At 41.4% G+C, this 22,838-nt stretch overlaps 1 protein-coding gene across 12 annotated transcripts in view; it reads right to left on the bottom strand.

Moving 5' to 3' along the window:
• LOC118401985 (adhesion G protein-coupled receptor L2-like) overlaps positions 1–22,838 on the bottom strand; it is a 145,168-nt gene that overhangs the window by 35,382 nt on the left and 86,948 nt on the right. For 10 of the 12 annotated variants that reach the window (XR_004829406.2, XR_004829407.2, XM_035799751.2 and 7 more), the window contains exons 9-14: positions 19,057–19,095; positions 14,220–14,403; positions 11,021–11,143; positions 10,671–10,867; positions 9,855–10,028; positions 144–353 (exon numbers count right to left, since the gene is read on the bottom strand). Coding sequence is in view for 10 of the 12 variants with exons in the window: in XM_035799751.2 (XP_035655644.1) it covers positions 144–353; positions 9,855–10,028; positions 10,671–10,867; positions 11,021–11,143; positions 14,220–14,403; positions 19,057–19,095 (927 nt within the window). In the remaining 2 variants the exon portion in view is untranslated. The remainder of the gene's footprint in view (positions 1–143; positions 354–9,854; positions 10,029–10,670; positions 10,868–11,020; positions 11,144–14,219; positions 14,404–19,056; positions 19,096–22,838) is intronic. The other 2 variants (XM_035799747.2, XM_035799750.2) reach the window with 1 other exon arrangement.

The raw sequence follows: 22,838 nt of genomic DNA, 5'->3' as shown, positions 1-22,838 counted from the left end.
GGCATTGAGACAAGGGAAGTTAAAGTAGGCAAGGATAACTGGAACATATTCCCTGGGAACACAATGATAATTAGCCAAAACAACTGTGCATCGAAGCCCACTCCGATCCATGTGTACGTTCGGGGGGCACCGGCACTCCTTACCTTGGGTTCAGTCATATTGATGCCCACAAGAAAGACCAGCTCAGCAATGAAAAGGTTGAGGCAGAGGTTCTTGTGGATGGTGTTGCGGTCGCTCTGAAGGCCCCTGAAGAAGCAGAAGGTGAAGAGGCTGATGGCCAGACACACCAGCGACACAGCGATTCCCATCCTGGTTATCACCGTCAGCAGCAGCTCATGGACACTCCCCTCTGCCTGGAGGACAGGGCAGAGAGACACAAACCGCCGGAGTTAGAAGCAACAACCTGCCGGATGTACCTAAACACAGGGGGTGGTTAGACCTAATAAGCTTTGCTTTGTTGCGAAAACCTTTTTATCTTATTCAAATGTTTCGGGAATATGCTATCTAGTACAGTACCACCGCCACCTTCCTTTCTCAGGCCACTTTAAACAAATCCCGTTCCCAACATTTATCAGTATATGCTATATAATCTTAAGTAAACCCAATAACCTGGTATAATGTACCATGTAAGATCATGGAGCAAGTATGATTTCATGACATATACAGATATTTATAAAGGGATTTAACTCAACATCTAGCTGCACCAATCAGAAACATGAGGCAACACAGGAGGGAGGGTTTAGACCCAATAGCCTGCCGGAAAACATAAAACATGACAGACTTCATGTCCCCATCAACGAACCTTGACATAACATGAATGTCCTGGCTCACAGAGGGTTTGAAAACTCAACATCTACTGTAGGAAACAGATGATGCCCTGCCAATGTAAAGTCCTTAGTAAGCGGTCACAAAAGCGCGACATGTTATAACATATATTGGGGGATCGCTCTGTGAAGGGATGACATTATAAAATATAGTGTGGGATCACTCTGAAGGGATGACATTATAAAATATAGTGGGGGATCGCTCTGTGAAGGGATGACATTATAAAATATAGTGTGGGATCACTCTGTGAAGAGATGACATTATAAAATATAGTGTGGGATCACTCTGTGAAGAGATGACATTATAAAATATAGTGGGGGATCGCTCTGTGAAGGGATGACATTATAAAATATAGTGTGGGATCACTCTGTGAAGGGATGACATTATAAAATATAGTGTGGGATCACTCTGTGAAGGGATGACATTATAAAATATAGTGTGGGATCACTCTGTGAAGGGATGACATTATAAAATATAGTGTGGGATCACTCTGTGAAGGGATGACATTATAAAATATAGTGTGGGATCACTCTGTGAAGGGATGACATTATAAAATATAGTGTGGGATCACTCTGTGAAGAGATGACATTATAAAATATAGTGTGGGATCACTCTGGGAAGAGATGACATTATAAAATATAGTGTGGGATCACTCTGGGAAGAGATGACATTATAAAATATAGTGTGGGATCACTCTGTGAAGAGATTACATTATAAAATATAGTGTGGGATCACTCTGTGAAGAGATGACATTATAAAATATAGTGTGGGATCACTCTGAAGGGATGACATTATAAAATATAGTGTGGGATTACTCTGTGAAGGGATGACATTATAAAATATAGTGTGGGATCACTCTGTGAAGAGATGACATTATAAAATATAGTGTGGGATCACTCTGTGAAGGCATGACATTATAAAATATAGTGTGGGATCACTCTGAAGGGATGACATTATAAAATATAGTGTGGGATCACTCTGTGAAGGGATGACATTATAAAATATAGTGTGGGATCACTCTGAAGGGATGACATTATAAAATATAGTGTGGGATCACTCTGTGAAGGGATGACATAAAATATAGTGTGGGATTACTTTGTGAAGGGATGACATTATAAAATATAGTGTGGGATTACTCTGTGAAGGGATGACATTATAAAATATAGTGTGGGATCACTGTGAAGAGATGACATTATAAAATATAGTGTGGGATCACTCTGTGAAGATGACACTATAAAATATAGTGTGGGATCACTCTGTGAAGATGACACTATAAAATATAGTGTGTGATCACTCTGTGAAGATGACACTATAAAATATAGTGTGGGATCACTCTGTGAAGATGACATTATAAAATATAGTGTGGGATCACTCTGAAGGGATGACATTATAAAATATAGTGTGGGATCACTCTGTGAAGGGATGACATTATAAAATATAGTGTGGGATCACTCTGTGAAGAGATGACATTATAAAATATAGTGTGGGATCACTCTGTGAAGAGATGACATTATAAAATATAGTGGGGGATCGCTCTGTGAAGGGATGACATTATAAAATATAGTGTGGGATCACTCTGTGAAGAGATGACATTATAAAATATAGTGTGGGATCGCTCTGTGAAGGGATGACATTATAAAATATAGTGTGGGATCACTCTGTGAAGGGATGACATTATAAAATATAGTGTGGGATCACTCTGTGAAGGGATGACATTATAAAATATAGTGTGGGATCACTCTGTGAAGGGATGACATTATAAAATATAGTGTGGGATCACTCTGTGAAGGGATGACATTATAAAATATAGTGTGGGATCACTCTGTGAAGAGATGACATTATAAAATATAGTGTGGGATCACTCTGGGAAGAGATGACATTATAAAATATAGTGTGGGATCACTCTGGGAAGAGATGACATTATAAAATATAGTGTGGGATCACTCTGTGAAGAGATTACATTATAAAATATAGTGTGGGATCACTCTGTGAAGAGATGACATTATAAAATATAGTGTGGGATCACTCTGAAGGGATGACATTATAAAATATAGTGTGGGATTACTCTGTGAAGGGATGACATTATAAAATATAGTGTGGGATCACTCTGTGAAGAGATGACATTATAAAATATAGTGTGGGATCACTCTGTGAAGGCATGACATTATAAAATATAGTGTGGGATCACTCTGAAGGGATGACATTATAAAATATAGTGTGGGATCACTCTGTGAAGGGATGACATTATAAAATATAGTGTGGGATCACTCTGAAGGGATGACATTATAAAATATAGTGTGGGATCACTCTGTGAAGGGATGACATTATAAAATATAGTGTGGGATTACTCTGTGAAGGGATGACATTATAAAATATAGTGTGGGATTACTCTGTGAAGGGATGACATTATAAAATATAGTGTGGGATCACTGTGAAGAGATGACATTATAAAATATAGTGTGGGATCACTCTGTGAAGATGACACTATAAAATATAGTGTGGGATCACTCTGTGAAGATGACACTATAAAATATAGTGTGTGATCACTCTGTGAAGATGACACTATAAAATATAGTGTGGGATCACTCTGTGAAGATGACATTATAAAATATAGTGTGGGATCACTCTGAAGGGATGACATTATAAAATATAGTGTGGGATCACTCTGTGAAGGGATGACATTATAAAATATAGTGTGGGATCACTCTGAAGGGATGACATTATAAAATATAGTGTGGGATCACTCTGTGAAGGGATGACATTATAAAATATAGTGTGGGATCACTCTGTGAAGGGATGACATTATAAAATATAGTGTGGGATCACTCTGTGAAGAGATGACATTATAAAATATAGTGTGGGATCACTCTGTGAAGGCATGACATTATAAAATATAGTGTGGGATCACTCTGAAGGGATGACATTATAAAATATAGTGTGGGATTACTCTGTGAAGGGATGACATTATAAAATATAGTGTGATCACTCTGTGAAGATGACACTATAAAATATAGTGTGGGATCACTCTGTGAAGATGACATTATAAAATATAGTGTGGGATCACTCTGAAGGGATGACATTATAAAATATAGTGTGGGATCACTCTGAAGGGATGACATTATAAAATATAGTGTGGGATTACTCTGTGAAGGGATGACATTATAAAATATAGTGTGGGATCACTCTGTGAAGAGATGACATTATAAAATATAGTGTGGGATCGCTCTGTGAAGGGATGACATTATAAAATATAGTGTGGGATCACTCTGTGAAGGGATGACATTATAAAATATAGTGTGGGATCACTCTGTGAAGGGATGACATTATAAAATATAGTGTGGGATCACTCTGTGAAGGGATGACATTATAAAATATAGTGTGGGATCACTCTGTGAAGGGATGACATTATAAAATATAGTGTGGGATCACTCTGGGAAGAGATGACATTATAAAATATAGTGTGGGATCACTCTGGGAAGAGATGACATTATAAAATATAGTGTGGGATCACTCTGGGAAGAGATGACATTATAAAATATAGTGTGGGATCACTCTGTGAAGAGATGACATTATAAAATATAGTGTGAAGGGATCACTAGTGTGGGAAGAGATGACATTATAAAATATAGTGTTGGATTACTCTGTGAAGGGATGACATTATAAAATATAGTGTGGGATCACTCTGTGAAGAGATGACATTATAAAATATAGTGTGGGATCACTCTGTGAAGGCATGACATTATAAAATATAGTGTGGGATCACTCTGAAGGGATGACATTATAAAATATAGTGTGGGATCACTCTGTGAAGAGATGACATTATAAAATATAGTGTGGGATCACTCTGAAGGGATGACATCATAAAATATAGTGTGGGATCACTCTGAAGGGATGACATTATAAAATATAGTGTGGGATTACTCTGTGAAGGGATGACATTATAAAATATAGTGTGGGATCACTCTGTGAAGAGATGACATTATAAAATATAGTGTGGGATCACTCTGTGAAGGCATGACATTATAAAATATAGTGTGGGATCACTCTGAAGGGATGACATTATAAAATATAGTGTGGGATCACTCTGTGAAGGGATGACATTATAAAATATAGTGTGGGATCACTCTGAAGGGATGACATTATAAAATATAGTGTGGGATCACTCTGTGAAGGGATGACATTATAAAATATAGTGTGGGATTACTCTGTGAAGGGATGACATTATAAAATATAGTGGGATTACTCTGTGAAGGGATGACATTATAAAATATAGTGTGGGATCACTGTGAAGAGATGACATTATAAAATATAGTGTGGGATCACTCTGTGAAGATGACACTATAAAATATAGTGTGGGATCACTCTGTGAAGATGACACTATAAAATATAGTGTGTGATCACTCAGAAGATGACACTATAAAATATAGTGTGTGATCACTCTAGAAGATGACACTATAAAATATAGTGTGGGATCACTCTGTGAAGATGACATTATAAAATATAGTGTGGGATCACTCTGAAGGGATGACATTATAAAATATAGTGTGGGATCACTCTGTGAAGGGATGACATTATAAAATATAGTGTGGGATCACTCTGAAGGGATGACATTATAAAATATAGTGTGGGATCACTCTGTGAAGGGATGACATTATAAAATATAGTGTGGGATCACTCTGTGAAGGGATGACATTATAAAATATAGTGTGGGATCACTCTGTGAAGAGATGACATTATAAAATATAGTGTGGGATCACTCTGTGAAGGCATGACATTATAAAATATAGTGTGGGATCACTCTGAAGGGATGACATTATAAAATATAGTGTGGGATTACTCTGTGAAGGGATGACATTATAAAATATAGTGTGATCACTCTAGAAGATGACACTATAAAATATAGTGTGGGATCACTCTGTGAAGATGACATTATAAAATATAGTGTGGGATCACTCTGAAGGGATGACATTATAAAATATAGTGTGGGATCACTCTGAAGGGATGACATTATAAAATATAGTGTGGGATTACTCTGTGAAGGGATGACATTATAAAATATAGTGTGGGATCACTCTGTGAAGAGATGACATTATAAAATATAGTGTGGGATCGCTCTGTGAAGGGATGACATTATAAAATATAGTGTGGGATCACTCTGTGAAGGGATGACATTATAAAATATAGTGTGGGATCACTCTGTGAAGGGATGACATTATAAAATATAGTGTGGGATCACTCTGTGAAGGGATGACATTATAAAATATAGTGTGGGATCACTCTGTGAAGGGATGACATTATAAAATATAGTGTGGGATCACTCTGTGAAGAGATGACATTATAAAATATAGTGTGGGATCACTCTGGGAAGAGATGACATTATAAAATATAGTGTGGGATCACTCTGGGAAGAGATGACATTATAAAATATAGTGTGGGATCACTCTGTGAAGAGATGACATTATAAAATATAGTGTGGGATCACTCTGTGAAGAGATGACATTATAAAATATAGTGTGGGATCACTCTGAAGGGATGACATTATAAAATATAGTGTGGGATTACTCTGTGAAGGGATGACATTATAAAATATAGTGTGGGATCACTCTGTGAAGAGATGACATTATAAAATATAGTGTGGGATCACTCTGTGAAGGCATGACATTATAAAATATAGTGTGGGATCACTCTGAAGGGATGACATTATAAAATATAGTGTGGGATCACTCTGTGAAGGGATGACATTATAAAATATAGTGTGGGATCACTCTGAAGGGATGACATTATAAAATATAGTGTGGGATCACTCTGTGAAGGGATGACATTATAAAATATAGTGTGGGATTACTCTGTGAAGGGATGACATTATAAAATATAGTGTGGGATTACTCTGTGAAGGGATGACATTATAAAATATAGTGTGGGATCACTGTGAAGAGATGACATTATAAAATATAGTGTGGGATCACTCTGTGAAGATGACACTATAAAATATAGTGTGGGATCACTCTGTGAAGATGACACTATAAAATATAGTGTGTGATCACTCTGAGAAGATGACACTATAAAATATAGTGTGGGATCACTCTGTGAAGATGACATTATAAAATATAGTGTGGGATCACTCTGAAGGGATGACATTATAAAATATAGTGTGGGATCACTCTGTGAAGGGATGACATTATAAAATATAGTGTGGGATCACTCTGAAGGGATGACATTATAAAATATAGTGTGGGATCACTCTGTGAAGGGATGACATTATAAAATATAGTGTGGGATCACTCTGTGAAGGGATGACATTATAAAATATAGTGTGGGATCACTCTGTGAAGAGATGACATTATAAAATATAGTGTGGGATCACTCTGTGAAGGCATGACATTATAAAATATAGTGTGGGATCACTCTGAAGGGATGACATTATAAAATATAGTGTGGGATTACTCTGTGAAGGGATGACATTATAAAATATAGTGTGATCACTCTGTGAAGATGACACTATAAAATATAGTGTGGGATCACTCTGTGAAGATGACATTATAAAATATAGTGTGGGATCACTCTGAAGGGATGACATTATAAAATATAGTGTGGGATCACTCTGTGAAGGGATGACATTATAAAATATAGTGTGGGATCACTCTGAAGGGATGACATTATAAAATATAGTGTGGGATCACTCTGTGAAGGGATGACATTATAAAATATAGTGTGGGATCACTCTGTGAAGGGATGACATTATAAAATATAGTGTGGGATCACTCTGTGAAGATGACACTATAAAATATAGTGTGGGATCACTCTGTGAAGAGATTACATTATAAAATATAGTGTGGGATCACGCTGAAGGGATGACATTATAAAATATAGTGTGGGATCACTCTGTGAAGGGCTGATTAAAGTGTGTGTCACAACCCATGAAAATGAACACATTTCAACGTCGGCTACAACCATATGCAAAAAAAATAGACGGCTTCACCGTCCAGAATATCACTCAGGGACAGTGGTCTGAACATGAGGTAATGCGTTCCCGTGATATGAGTCATTTTATTGAGGGCAGGCCAGGAGGAGTTGTAGTTGAGGTGTAGGGCTGGTGTGACGGGAAGACCTAGCTCAGGGACTGGTTTCTCCTTGTGGTGAAGGGTTGTAAAGGTTTGGGGTTTGTCAAGGGAAGAGTTCATGAGTCGGGACATGTTATTATATAAACCACAAACTTACGTTCCACGTTTATTACTGGGTAGATGCTTGCAGCACATTATATTTATCATAAATTGGATTGTAATTGCATTTTGCTTGCAAATGGATCTCACCTACTTCATGTCTTTGAGTGGAAATGCAAATTAAAGAAGCGTAATGCAGGGCCACCGTGTACGTTTTCCTGTGTATGATTCCAGCAGACGTGCGTGAAGGCTATTAGTCACAGACCATAGGTAAAATGTCATTTATTTCCAATAATGTTTCAGCTAGCTCTCACTACAGTATCTTATGCCTGCGATCTCTTACTTTTTTGCTTACGGCAAAGTAAGTGACAGCCTCCTTCCGTTTCTCTCCACATACATTAACTAACCCCATTCCTCACCCCAACTCCCATCCCTCCAACAATCCCCCCCCACATACATACAGTACAGTACAGTACATACGACGAGGGGGATGGGGTAGATTCACTAGTGTCCTTAAATCCCAAATCAACCCCTAAGCCCCTACCCCCTAGAGCAGGAATGGGCAACTTTGATGGGGGTTAGGGCCATTAAAAAATCAACTCATCATGAGGGGCCACAGTGGCTCTCGGGTCTGGGTACCCACATCCATACCCACACTTGCAGTCAGAGGTGGTTCTAGCCTTTTGGGGACCTTAAGAAACTTTTTGCTGGAAATTCTACACATTTTGTCATGGGTCGGAGAAAAGGGTTTGCAATTTTCTAACTAATTTCATGCAATTCTACTCATTTTGCCATGGGGCAGAGACAAAAATGTGCAGTTTTACAGCTAATTTGCTGCATTTCTACACACTTTGCCACAGGGTTGAGAGAAATGTTAGCAACTCTTAATATAGAAAAAGAAAAACTTTGACGTGCTTCCAAATGACAAAATCGCACCTGTATTCTACTATTCTAACTCTCAACAGTAATTTGAGACCCCGACTGAATTAAATTGTTTTTTTGTATTGCGGGCGGGAAATACAATGGTCGTCAGCTGCCCATCCCTGCCCTAGAGACTTATGTATATCTAATAGGATTGGATGGGTATCCACAATATGGTTACAATTCCACAGAGGACAAGAATGGTGGACATTCCAACATATTTCTTACACATACAGCACTTGTCAAAAGTTTAGACACAGCTACTCATTCCAGTTTTTTATTTTTACAATTTTCTACATTGTAGAATAATCAAAACTATGAAATAACACATACAGAATCATGTAGCAACCAAATAATAAAAATAAAAAAAGCTAAATATATTGTATATTTAGATTATTCAAAGTGGCTACCCTTTGCCATAATGACAGCTTTGCACACTCTTCGCATTCTCTCAACCAGCTTCATGAGGTAGTCACCTGGAATGCCTTTCAATTAACAGGTGTGCCTTGTTAAAAGTTAATTTCTGGAGCCAATCAGTCGTGTTGTGACAAGGTAGAGGTGGGGAGAGAACGTCAAGACTGTGCAAAGCTGTCATCAAGGCAAAGGGTGGCCACTTTGAAGAATCGAAAATCTAAAATGTATTTTAATTTGTATAACATTTTTTTGGTTACTACATGATTCCATATGTGTTATTTCATAGTTTTGATGTCTTCACTGTTATTCTACAATGTAGAAAATAGTAAAGATAAAGAAAAACCCTTGAATGAGTAGGTGTGTCCGAACTTTTGACTGGTACTGTATACAATCCTCTCTGATCTACACAAGTGTCTAGGGGGTGGCTTGAACCAGCCACTCACCATGTTCCCTAGATTGGAACATGCATACATATTAAATCCATCAGTGGAGACCAACCCCACGGCATGATAGAACCCCTTGAAGGCCACTCACCACGTTCCCTCTATGGGCCATTAGGATGGCAAAGTTGGTCAGGTGACTACAGGAACAGGTGGTGTGGCTCTTGTTGGTGTCCAAGAGCTTACAGCCCTGAGTGGACCAGTAGCCTATCATACTCCTCTCAGAGTAGTTCCAGAATGAGCAGTTGGGGTTGTCGTAGTGCTCCTTCTACAGAGCAGGACATTAGGAAATAAGAACATTGTTTCAGACAAATAGTTAACAGTTAGGGTTGTAGAAGTTCTCAATAAGCAACACACGAGGAAACCTTTTGAATACCACAAACAATAACATTCTAAGCATTGTTTAAAACGAACTAACACATTACTTTAGAGTACATATGCTTCCTACCTATATATAGATACTGCTATTTTCCATCAAAAGGCAATTAACAGCAGGCTAAGATTTGAGTTCAGTATACTATTAACAGTATATAGTCTAGTGAGTGTGTGTAGGAACAGTGCAGATCTACTAATCTGGGTAAGAGCCTAATAAAACTTTATTTGATTTTTTTGTCTCTCTTCCCAAGTGTAATTATACACAATTTCAGTAAATTATAAACAATTGCAGAATACCATGGCATAAACATGATAGCATGTTCTATGTAAACTAACAAACGTATAACCGTGGGAGTTCCAGATGTACACAAGTATTGATATTTTACAGCCGTGCTCACAGTGCAGCTGTATCTTATGACATTGACTTTGATCCTCCAACTACTAAAGACCACACTGCCATTTCCTTTCCCCCTGCACTGAACACCGCAGAATGACACTAGGGCTCCAGAGCTTTCTCAGGGGAAGGGGAACTCACGTCGAGGTGCTCCAGGGTGAAGATGACGGGGTCAGACACGAACACACGGCTGGACTCCTTGGTGATGGAGGCGGCCAGGATGTGCGAGTTGACGGTCAGGTCTGAGAGGTTACGTCCTCCTCCTCGGAGCGTGGCGTTCTCTGTACTGAGGAACTGGCCCAGGTGCTTGTAGAGGACAAACACCAGCTTGGCCACACCTGGGGAAAAAACAGAATAAGATTCACGGTGGCATTGTGAACGTACAGAATTGCTGCTCATTTCTATCCTTCAGCCACTTCAGTGAAGGACAATTATCCTTCAGCATGATCTCATTCATTCATTCATTCATTCATTCATTCCCCCCTAGTTACCGTTTTTACTGTTAACTTTGACTGTGTTTGCAGACAGCTGAATGGAGGCTCCACCCTTGCTGGTCTGGGGGAACCTGAAGTCCTGCACCTGGCCGTCTGTACTGAGCACATACACATCCAGCACTGGAGAAGGACAAGGAGAGGGGGAGGAGGGGAAAAGGATTAGGGAATGTTGGTGGTATACATGACTAAAAGATCACGTTTCAATCAATGATTTATAGATACACTAGATGACTATTAAGGGGTGCTGTGTTGAAGCCACCGTACCTCCATCTTGGCACTCCCCACAATTGTAAAAAATATTTTGGAAGCTATAGAAATGCATTCATTAATGTCGACATTAGTTTTTTGCATGCTTATTATTTTACAGATATCTTAATGCATACTTTTAATAATATTATGTGAGCTAAACATAAGAATATACAGTACCAGTCAAAAGTTGCGACACACCTACTCATTCCAGAGTTTTTCTTTATTTTTACTATTTTCTACATTGTAGAATAATAGTGAAGACATCAACACTATGAAATAACACATATAGAATCAAGTAGTAGCCAAAAAAGTGTGAAACGAATCAAAATAAACGTTATATTTGAGATTCTTCAAAGTAGCCACCATTTGCCTTAGTGACAGCTTTGCACACTCCTGGCATTCTCTCAACCAGCTTCATGAGATAGTCCCCTGGAATGCATCTCAGTTAACAGGTGTGCCTTGTTAAAAGTTAATTTGTGGAATTTCTTTCTTTCTTATTGTGTTTGAGCCAATCAGCTGTGACAAGGTAGGGATGGTGTACAGAAGATATCCCTAGTTGGTAAAAGACCAAGTCCATATTATGCAAGAACATCTAAAAAAAACTAAGAAAAATTGACAGTGCATCATAACTTTAAGACATGCGGGTCGGGTCAGTCAATACCGAGAATGTCAAGAACTTTGAAAGTCTCTTCAAGTGCAGTCGCTAAAACCATCAAGCGCTATGATGAAACTGGCTTTCATGAGGACCGCCACAGGAAAGGAAGACCCAGGGTTACCTCTGCTGCAGAGGATAAGTTCATTAGAGTTACCAGCCTCAGAAATTGCAGCCCAAATAAATGCTTCACAGAATACAAGTAACAGACACATCTCAACATCCACTGTTCAGAGGAGACCGAGTGAAAATCAGGTGCAAAGAAACCACTACTAAAGGACACCAATAATAAGAAGAGACTTGCTTGGGCCAAGAATCATCAGCAATGGCCATTAGACTGGTGGAAGTCTGTCCTTTGGTCTGATAAGTCCAAATTTGAGATTTTTGATTCCATCCACTGTGTCTTTGTGAGACGCAGATTAGGTGAACGGATGTGGTTCCCATCGTGAAGAATGGAGGAGGGGGTGTGATGGTGCTTTGCTGGTGACAATGTCTGTGATTTATTTAGAATTCAGGGCCCACTTAACCAGCATGACTACCACAGCATTCTGCAGTGATGTGCCATCCCATCTGGAAAAGCAGACAACAAGTGCTTAGCATATGTGGGAACACCTTCAAGACTGTTGGAAAAGCATTCCAGGTGAAGCTGGTTGAGAGAATGCCAAGAGTGTGCAAAGCTGTCACCAAGGCAAAGTGTGGCTACTTTGAAGAATCTCAAATATAAAATATATTTCTTGGTTACTACATGATTCCATATGTGTTATTTCATAGTTTTGATGTCTTCACTATTATTATACAATGTAGAAAATAGTAAAAAAATAAAAATAAACCCTTGAATGAGTAGGTGTTTCCAAACTTTTGACTGGTGCGGTATATACATAAAAAAATCTTAAAGTATAATTTTTTGACATTACTAATGTTACTGTCCCCACTACAATAACAAAAAATACTTAAATAAATGTAATTTTGCCCTTGAAACATTTAATTTAAATATTGTCGAATTCCATTTATTCCTATGGCGACCGGTGGCTTTAAAGCATCTCAATAGCCAATACATAGAGTCAGCAATTAAAGGTTTATATACATCATTGGTTTCAATAGCAACAAACAGTGTTTAATAGAGCTCTGATATAAAGGTTGGGAAGAGTGAAACAAGAGAGCAGCAATGTCCAGTGTTCCTGCTACAGAATCCAATCAATATCCCATCCAGTGCTATTTACTATATATATAAAAAATGCACTAAGCTGCTCCTGGTAACCCCAGTCTACAGAGCTCCTCAGGGAGAAAGAGAAAGATCACACCACCATACAACCTGCTACAGATAAAATGTTTGACCATTTCTTCCCTCTTTGGTCTCTCTCTCTCTCTCTCTCTCTACCTCTCTCTCCCTACCTCTCTCACATACACACACCTGTCTCTCTCTCTCTACCTCTCTCTCCCTACCTCTCTCACATACACACACCTGTCTCTCTCTCTCTACCTCTCTCTCCCTACCTCTCTCACATACACACACCTGTCTCTCTCTCTCTCTCTCTCTCTCAAAGGATAAATCTGTTGGAGAAATGGAGAAATCTATTGTTGAGGCCTTGTGTGCTATAAAAGCACATCAACTATGCAAGTATTCATGGTGCAGTGTATAAGCTTTTCCTTATCTGCTTCTATTTACCATTTACTGAGAAAGAGTTAAGGCATGGTTAGAGGATATAGCTACCATATAGAATATGAAATTATTCAATTGATTTCTTAGATTTTCCATAAGGAGACTGGACAGCTCATCTTGCAAGGCGAGCGGGGAACTCATAACCAAGGAACAAAGAGGCTTGTGTGGGAAAATGACAGTTCACTGCACAAAGCTGACTTAAATGAATGAGATCACATTGCTAATAAACTGCCTGTGAGAACATATTAGCTTGCCTGGCGCTGAGCGAGACATCAAACCTCCTACTGTGACTTCAACTAAATGTGGTCTTTTTAAAAACCACTTTGCCTTTCTCCTGGAGGAATAGCTGTCCAGGTTATTTTTCTGTGTCTAGAATGAGAAGCCCATGGAAACTAACATCAGTATCTTTCTATAGAATGGTTGTGAATGTTAACTTCCACTTCCTTGGACATAACCAACTGTTGTAAAAAAGCACATTTTACTACTGAGGACAAAGTAATTTTCTTCCAAGACAGGGTCACAGTTCAATTAAAATTATAATTAAACTGTGGATTGCAACTGGCAGACGTGTCTGTCTCGTTTTTCCTTTTTATGAGTGACGGGCAGGGAGGGTAGAGAGAAGAAAATAAACATACTGATATTGTCTGCAGGCACTTTGACTACAGCGGGCTCAATCAGGTTGTCGGCAAGGACGAAGGCTCCTTCCTCCAGGGTATCCAGTAACATGGTGGCGGCGTGCGTTTGCTCCGTGGAATTCATGTCTTCCCAGGACTTCAGGGCTTCCGGCCTCAGGAGGTTGTCAACCGTATCCACAATGGCCTGTATCCGTGGAAACAAATGTCAGAGTTTGTTGCTTTTTTATACCTCATAAATTCTACAACTGTCCGCCGCAGAAAGGGGGCAAGGAAGGCATGTTATGCAGATAGCAAGCAAGGACAAGCAAATCAACATCAACAACTTAACACTTTAATAAATAAGGTCACTGGCATTATAGGATGATATGAAGATACATTTAAATTAAAACATCCCTTAAAGATGGCATGGTGGTCACAGAATATAAACTACAGGATGTTGTCTCCCCACTTCCCTGGTTTAGACCCATTTACTTTCTTTTGAATAACAAAACTGTGCCAGAGGGGAAGTTGGAACACAAACCAAATGTTTTTCAAATGAATGGAGCAGTTCCTTCTCAATACTCCTCTCTTAGTTCCTGTTCTTAAACATCTTACTTTTCCCAAAGAACAATTATCTTCCCTAACAATGAATATATTCCATAACAGGATCTGGTGATAATGGCCTTGAAATGTGCAGTTTTTCCTTCCTTGAGGCGAAAATGGTATCAAAAAACTAAATGCATTTGTTTCTTGGGTAGCAGTCGAAGTAAAGATGGGGATATTTCTGCTTGTTTTCAATGGCAATCTTTTCATTTCCTGCTTGGCTGATAAGCAATAAGTAAGCAAAACATTCCAAACCTTCTAGAAAAAGTATCATATTTTGATCAAAATGGAGGTCCCTGTGACCCTGTGCGGGAGAGTTCATGACTCCCATGTAGCTTAGCATATCTATATCCACACAGCAGTACTAATGCTAGCCCCACTGATGACTCCCATGTAGTTAAGCATATCTATATCCACACAGCATCGCTAACGCTAGCCCCACTGACGACTCTTATGTAGCTTAGCATATCCATAGCCACACAGAAACGCTAGGCTAGCCCCACAGATAAACATAGCCATTGGCATAATTACCCCACAAATCCATATCAACCCATGGCCCAATAAACCAGAGACAATTTAACCACAGGTGCCATTAACCACAGCAGAGGTCCAGGCTACACTATAGTGGTAATTAGGAAATAAAAAAGTCACTCTCTGTACCAATTAGTGCAAAGCTGTGATTATCATCCACACACACACACACACACACACACACACACACACACACACACACACACACACACACACACACACACACACACACACACACACACACACACACACACACACACACACACACACACACACACACACACACTAATTGACCATAGGCACAATTACCCTGTTGCCGGGATTAAACACAATAATTTATACATACACTAGATGACTGATGCGGGTGCTGTGTTGAAGCCCTGTGCCTCCATCTTACCACTCCCCCACCATTGTAAAAAAAATATATTGGAAGCTATAGAAATGCATTTCTAATATCTATATTCGTTTTTGCCACATTTATTTTATTACAGACTTAATGCATACTTCTAAATTGTTTTATGTGAGCTAAAAAAAATAATATTTAAAGTAGGAGTTTTTGACATTACGAATGTTGCTGTCCCCAGTACAAGAACAGAAAATACATGTACATTTTGTCCTTGAAACATTTAATTGAAATATCGTAGAATTCCATTCATTCCTATGGAGGACTGCTCCTACTGGGGAGTACCAATACATTGCATCAGCAATCCATGGTTTATATACATCATTGATTAAACCCTGTAGTCCCTCGCTATCAAACCAGACTGATGATTAACCAATCACCACAACATGTAAACAGACCACACAGCATGGCTACCATTATTACCTAGAGCTATGATAAGCGTACAGTCCAGCTCTGAATCAGATGCCTATAGTGTCTGTCTGTCTCTCTCTATGGGGGAGTGCTGACCCTTCAGATGGGAAAGATAGAGCCTCTGTTAAGGACCACACACACAACATCTAACGTTGATCTGACGTTCATTCGGGCGCGCTGTGCGTTAGGGAACACCCACTGTTGGATGTCTGACTGCGCAAATTACAGCAGGCACTGTTCAGAGGTGATAATTACTCTCGGCCGGCAAACGCTATTGGTGTGTCCTTTATTGGAGTGTGATGGGGGAGTCAGAGGGGACAGGGAGGATAGGAGAGAGGAAGAGAGTCAGAGAGGAGAGGAGAGGGGGGTCAGAGAGGGGATAGGGAGGATAGGAGCGAGGTAGAGAGTCAGAGAGGAGAGGGGGGTCAGAGAGGGGATAGGGAGGATAGGAGAGAGGAAGAGAGTCAGAGAGGAGATGAGAGGGGGGTCAGAGAGGGGATAGGGAGGATAGGAGAGAGGAAGAGAGTCAGAGAGGAGAGGGGGGTCAGAGAGGGGATAGGGAGGATAGGAGAGAGGAAGAGAGTCAGAGAGGAGAGGAGAGGGGGGTCAGAGAGGGGATAGGGAGGATAGGAGAGAGGAAGAGAGTCAGAGAGGAGAGGAGAGGGGGGTCAGAGTGGGGATAGGGAGGATAGGAGAGAGGAAGAGAGTCAGAGAGGAGAGGGGGGTCAGAGAGGGGATAGGGAGGATAGGAGAGAGGAAGAGAGTCAGAGAGGAGAGGGGGGTCAGAGAGGGGATAGGGAGGATAGGAGAGAGGAAGAGAGTCAGAGAGGAGAGGGGTGTCAGAGAGGGCATAGGAGAGAGGTAGAGAGTCAGAGAGGAGAGGGGTGTCAGAGAGGGGATAGGAGAGGTAGAGTCAGAGAGGAGAGGGGTGTCAGAGAGGGGATAGGGAGGATAGGAGAGAGGAAGAGAGTCAGAGAGGAGAGGAGAGGGGGGGTCAGAGAGGGGATAGGGAGGATAGGAGAGAGGAAGAGAGTCAGAGAGGAGAGGAGAGGGGGGGTCAGAGAGGGGATAGGGAGGATAGGAGAGAGGAAGAGAGTCAGAGAGGAGAGGAGAGGGGGGTCAGAGTGGGGATAGGGAGGATAGGAGAGAGGAAGAGAGTCAGAGAGGAGAGGGGTGTCAGAGAGGGCATAGGAGAGAGGTAGAGAGTCAGAGAGGAGAGGGGTGTCAGAGAGGGGATAGGAGAGGTAGAGTCAGAGAGGAGAGGGGTGTCAGAGAGGGGATAGGAGAGGTAGAGTCAGAGAGGAGAGGGGTGTCAGAGAGGGGGTAGGCAGGACAGGAGAGAAGAAGAGAGTCAGAGAGGAGAGAAGAGGGGGGTCAGAGAGGAGAGAGGAGAGGGGGTCAGAGAGGGGATAGGGAGGAGTCAGAGAGGAGAGGAGAGTCAGAGAGGGGGTAGGCAGGACAGGAGAGAAGAAGAGAGTCAGAGAGGAGAGAAGAGGGGGTCAGAGAGGGGATAGGGAGGATAGGAGAGAGGTAGAGAGTCAGAGAGGAGAGGGGTGTCAGAGAGAGGATAGGAGAGAGGTAGAGAGTCAGAGAGGAGAGGAGAGGGGTGTCAGAGGGAGGAGCGGGTAGCGTCAGAGTAGCAGTAGTGATCACAGGTCTAGGACCATTACACCCCAGACAAACAGAGAAACACTCAACGGTCCTCCCTCCTGGTGAGAACCCCTTTGTAGGTGTGAAGGAGGAACAAAAAATGAAACAAATTCATGCCTCTAATTTGTGACAGTGTTAAAATAAAGTAAAAACTGTTCTGATTGAGTAGTCTTTTATTCTCGCCTGGGTGGAGGTCGCACAACGCAACAATCACAAGGGTGTTACCCAAGATGCCCCACAGTGAACAGGACATTCTTGGGTGGTGGTGATGCTGCTGATTTCACTAACATTGTCTATTGATGGATGGTGATGCATAAAGAAGACAGCCTTAAATCAAGTTGACAGAGACATATCCCCATTTTTCACAGTAAAAGAAACCTCAGTAAAAACAGCCCTAACTCATCATGGTGAAGATTGCTCCAACCAGTCAAACAGAGACTGATGAGAGAAACACAAGAGATCTGAGAAGGCTGGTTTGTGCTGTGTAAGACAGGCCCACTTCGTGTTTACACCAGAGCCCATTCTTTCAACAGGACCTTGTCTCAGATTATAAACTCGGAGCAAAGGAAAATGACATGGAGAGAGAAAGGAATTAAAAGACCCAACATCCGATATGAACACAAACACATTAATTGGACTGAACACGAATCCACCAGACAAACACAAAGATGTCAGCGAGAGGAAGAACATGGAGACGCTGAGAATGGTAAAGTGTAAGCAAGTGAAAAACTGGGTACACTGCCACTTTGATCACACTTACGGGTGACAGGGAGGTACAATTACGGCCGTGAGAAGGCAATTACTCATACAACGCACAAGGAGCAGACAGGAGATGGAGGGATGGAGAGAGGGATTGAGAGAGAGGGGGGGGGGGTGGAGAGAGATACGGGCAGATAGACAGGCAGGCAGATAGACAAACAGACAGGAGAGATATTAAAGATAAGACACACGGGCAGAGACATATTGACTGATGGGCAGACAGGCAGGCAGATAGACAAGGCAGATAGACAAACAGACAGGTGAGTCGAGAGGTAGAGAGATGGATGGGCAAACCGACAGGCTAATAGACACACGGGCAGATAGACAGGCAGGCAGATAGACAAGCAGAGAGACAGGTGGACACGTTGTGCATACAGACAAGCCAACAGATAATCACAGACGGACAGACAGCCACAGGCATAACACCAATGCTACTGAGCAAACTGTGGACACTTTAAGAGGTAAAGGAGTCTATGTGGAACCAGCAGAGGTATACAGTACCTTCATATATGCCCTGCATGTCCTCTCTCTCTTTTGAAGCTTTTTAACACAAAGAGAAGATCAAGAACAAGAGAAACACTATTAGGAAGCAAAAAGCTTAGGGGAAAGAAAGAGGATGGTCTGTGTCTTTAGAAAACACCTAAAATACACCACTTACCCAACTTGAATCAGGAAGGAAATTAGAATATATAAACCTTACATTAGGTAGATGAAATAAGAAGCTCACAATATATTATGTAGCACATTGCCAATGTGTTTCGGAAGCTGTATCTGAATATGTATCTTACATAACTACAAGGTCCTGGCTGGCAGAGACAAGGCTGCACAGCATTGCGTTGTAGAGGGGGAATTGCTGAGATTCAATTCCTATGCTTTGCATTAACAATGCTTTATAAAGCATTGAGACAATAAGCAAAGCCAGGGGGGGTCATTTGGATTCCATGGCACTGAGGTTATAACAGTCTGCCAGCTCTGGGATTTATTTAGAGCCTTAGTTGGCCTGTCTCGGTCTCAGTCAAAGGAGACGGATTCATTATTCCCACAGCCAGCTAAATCGTGGCTGAAGGAGTGTAGCATTGTGCTGTTGTAAGACAGTACAGTTAGAACACAGACAGAAAGGTTCAGTCTATGACGAGCTACGAAGGGAACAAAGAAAACACTACGGACGTGCCTTTTGGTCCAAATCCACTTTGCTTTCACCTTTGCGTTCTGAATAGCACTGTAAAACTGTCATTCATTTCTATGACTGTAGAAGTTAGGCCTTAAGATTCCTGCTTGTACCTTTCACTCAGAGAGACATGGTAAGTGCTCTGGAGGAGGGAAGGCAGCTCTGTTCTTGCCTGTCTGGTGGTAGAGAGGAGGGTTATTCTTTGTGTTGGCTAGCGGGGGGCTGCTATCCATTAGCTCTTAGAGCTGCCAGGTGAGAAAGCTGCATTTCAGAACCCAGTAATTTCTAGGAAAAGGTGGGGCTAGGGGCTGGAAGAATAAGCTCCCTCCTTACCCTCAGCCACAGCTCCCCCTAAGGGCTGGGGATGCCTTACCTCACTCCCTCCTTACCCTCAGCCACAGCTCCCCCTAAGGGCTGGGGATGCCTTACCTCACTCCATCCTTACCCTCAGCCACAGCTCCCCCTAAGGGCTGGGGATGCCTTACCTCACTCCCTCCTCCCCCTCACCTGGAGAAAGACTTGTGGTTGTGGAGGGGTGGGTGGGTGGGTGGGGGTTGGGGTTGGGGTTAAATGAGTGATTCATAATTCACTTTTTATTTTATTTGTATGTTTCTTCATACCAAGCGAAATTATCTAACATCATTGCCAGATCAATTTGTTTATTTTAAGCTTAAAACGGATTTATAGAAGTAACTTAGTTTAAGGTAAAATATCTTGAAAATGACATTTAAAAAATATAAATGACTTGTATAAAGCCTTGTTAAGATTAAAATAACAGAATGATCTGCCAATGACGTTAGATAATTTAGCTTGGTACAAAGAAACCTAAAAAAATCACTCCAAATAAGTTATTTAGGCTTGATTGGAATGAACTTTCTGCAGTGAGACTACCTTGAGGAGAGCAGGGAATACTACCTACCTAGATATATACACGCATGTTCATACAGTATATGGCACTCGTAGCCTACCTGAGGTCACATACAGTGCGTTCAGAAAGTATTCAGACCCCTTCACTTTTTCCACATTTTGTTATGTTACAGCCTTATTCTATAATGGATTAAATAAAATAAATATCTCATCAATCTACAAACAATACCCTATAATGACAAAGTCAAAAGTATTCAGACGCTTTGCTATGAGACTTGAGATTGAGCTCAGGTGCATCCCGTTTCCATTGATCACCCTTGAGATGTTTCTACAACTTGATTGGAGTCCATCTGTGTTAAATTCAATTGATTGGACATGATTTGGAAAGGTCCCACAGTTGACAGTGCATATCAGAGCAAAAACCAAGCAATGAGGTCGAAGGAACTGTACGTAGAGCTCAGAGACAGGACTGTGGCGAGGCACAGATCTGGGGAAGGGTACCAAAACATTTCTGCAGCATTGAAGCTCCCCAAGAACACAGTGGCCTCCATCATTCTTAAATGGAAGAAGTTTGGAACCTCCAAGACTCTTCCTAGATGTGGCCACCTGGCCAAACTGAGCAATCTGAGCAAAAATGCCGAAATTGTTGCAACTCCTATTACTAGCCTGTTCAACCTCTCTTTTGTATCGTCTGAGATTCCCAAAGATTGGAAAGCTGCCGCGGTCATCCCCCTCTTCAAAGGGGGAGACACTCTAGATCCAAACTGCTACAGACCTATTATATCCATCCTACCCTGCCTTTCTAGCCTTCGAAAGCCAAGTTAACAAACAGATTACTGACCATTTCGAATCTCACTGTACCTTCTCCGCAATGCAATCTGGTTTCAGAGCTGGTCAAGGGTGTACCTCACCACACTCAAGGTCCTAAACGATACCATAACCGTCATCGATAAGAGACATTACTGTGCAGCCGTATTCATTGACCTGGCCAAGTCTTTCGACTGATTGCCTCGCCTGGTTCACCAACTACCTCTCTGATAGAATTCAGTGTGTCAAATCGGAGGGCCTGCTGTCCGGACCTCTGGAAGTCTATGGGGGTGCCACAGGCTTTTCTCTGTACACATCAATGATGTCGCTCTTGCTGCGGGTGATTCTCTGATCCACCTCTACGCAGACGACACCATTCTGTATACCACTGGCCCTTCTTTGGACACTGTGTTAACTAACCTCCAGACGAGCTTCAATGCCATACAACACTCCTTCCGTGGCCTCCAACTGCTCTTAAATGCTACTAAAACTAAATGCATGCTATTCAACCGATCTCTGCCCGCCCGCCCAACATCACTTCTGACTTAGAATATGTGGACAACTACAAATACCTAGGTGTCTGGTTAGACTGTAAACTCTCCTTCCAGACTCGCATTCAGCATCTCCAATGCAAAATTAAATCTAGAATCGGCTTCCTACGTCGCAACAAAGCCTCCTTCACTCATGCTGCCAAACATACCCTGGTAATACTGACCATCCTACCGATCCTCGACTTCGGCGATGTCATTTACAAAATAGCCTCCAACACCCTACTCAACAAATTGGATGCAGTCTATCACAGTGCCATCCGTTTTGTCACCAAACCCCATATACTACACACCACTGAGACCTGTACGCTCTCGTTGGATGGCCCTCGCTTCATACTCGTCACCAAACCCACTGGCTCCAGGTCATCTACAAGTCTCTGCTAGGTAAAGCCCCACCTTATCTCAGCTCACTGGTCACCATGGCAGCACCCACCCGTAGCTTGCGCTCCAGGAGGTATATCTCACTGGTCACCCACAAAGCCAATTCTTCCTTTGGCCGCCTTTCCTTCCAGTTCACTGCTGCCAATGACTGGAACGAACTGCAAAAAACACTGAGGCTGGAGACTCATATCTCCCTCACTGGCTTTAAGCACAGCTGTCAGAGCAGCTCACAGATCACTGCACCTGTAAATTACCTCATCCCCGTACTGTATTTATTTATCTTGCTCCTTTGTACCCCAGTATCTCTACTTGCACATTCATCTTCTGCACATCTACCATTCCAGTGTTTAATTGCTATATTGTAATTACTTCGCCACCATGGTCTATTTATTGCCTTACCTCCCCTTGTCCTACCTCATTTGCACCTGCTGTATATACATTTTTCTACTGTATTATTGATTGTATGTTTGTTTATTCCATGTGTAACTCTGTGTTGTTGTATGTGTTGAACT

Source organism: Oncorhynchus keta, chromosome 23, assembly GCF_023373465.1.
Source record: "Oncorhynchus keta strain PuntledgeMale-10-30-2019 chromosome 23, Oket_V2, whole genome shotgun sequence".
Taxonomy (NCBI): domain Eukaryota; kingdom Metazoa; phylum Chordata; class Actinopteri; order Salmoniformes; family Salmonidae; genus Oncorhynchus; species Oncorhynchus keta.
The sequence above is the reverse complement of the archived record's forward strand: the minus strand, read 5'-3'. Positions and strand labels throughout refer to the sequence as shown.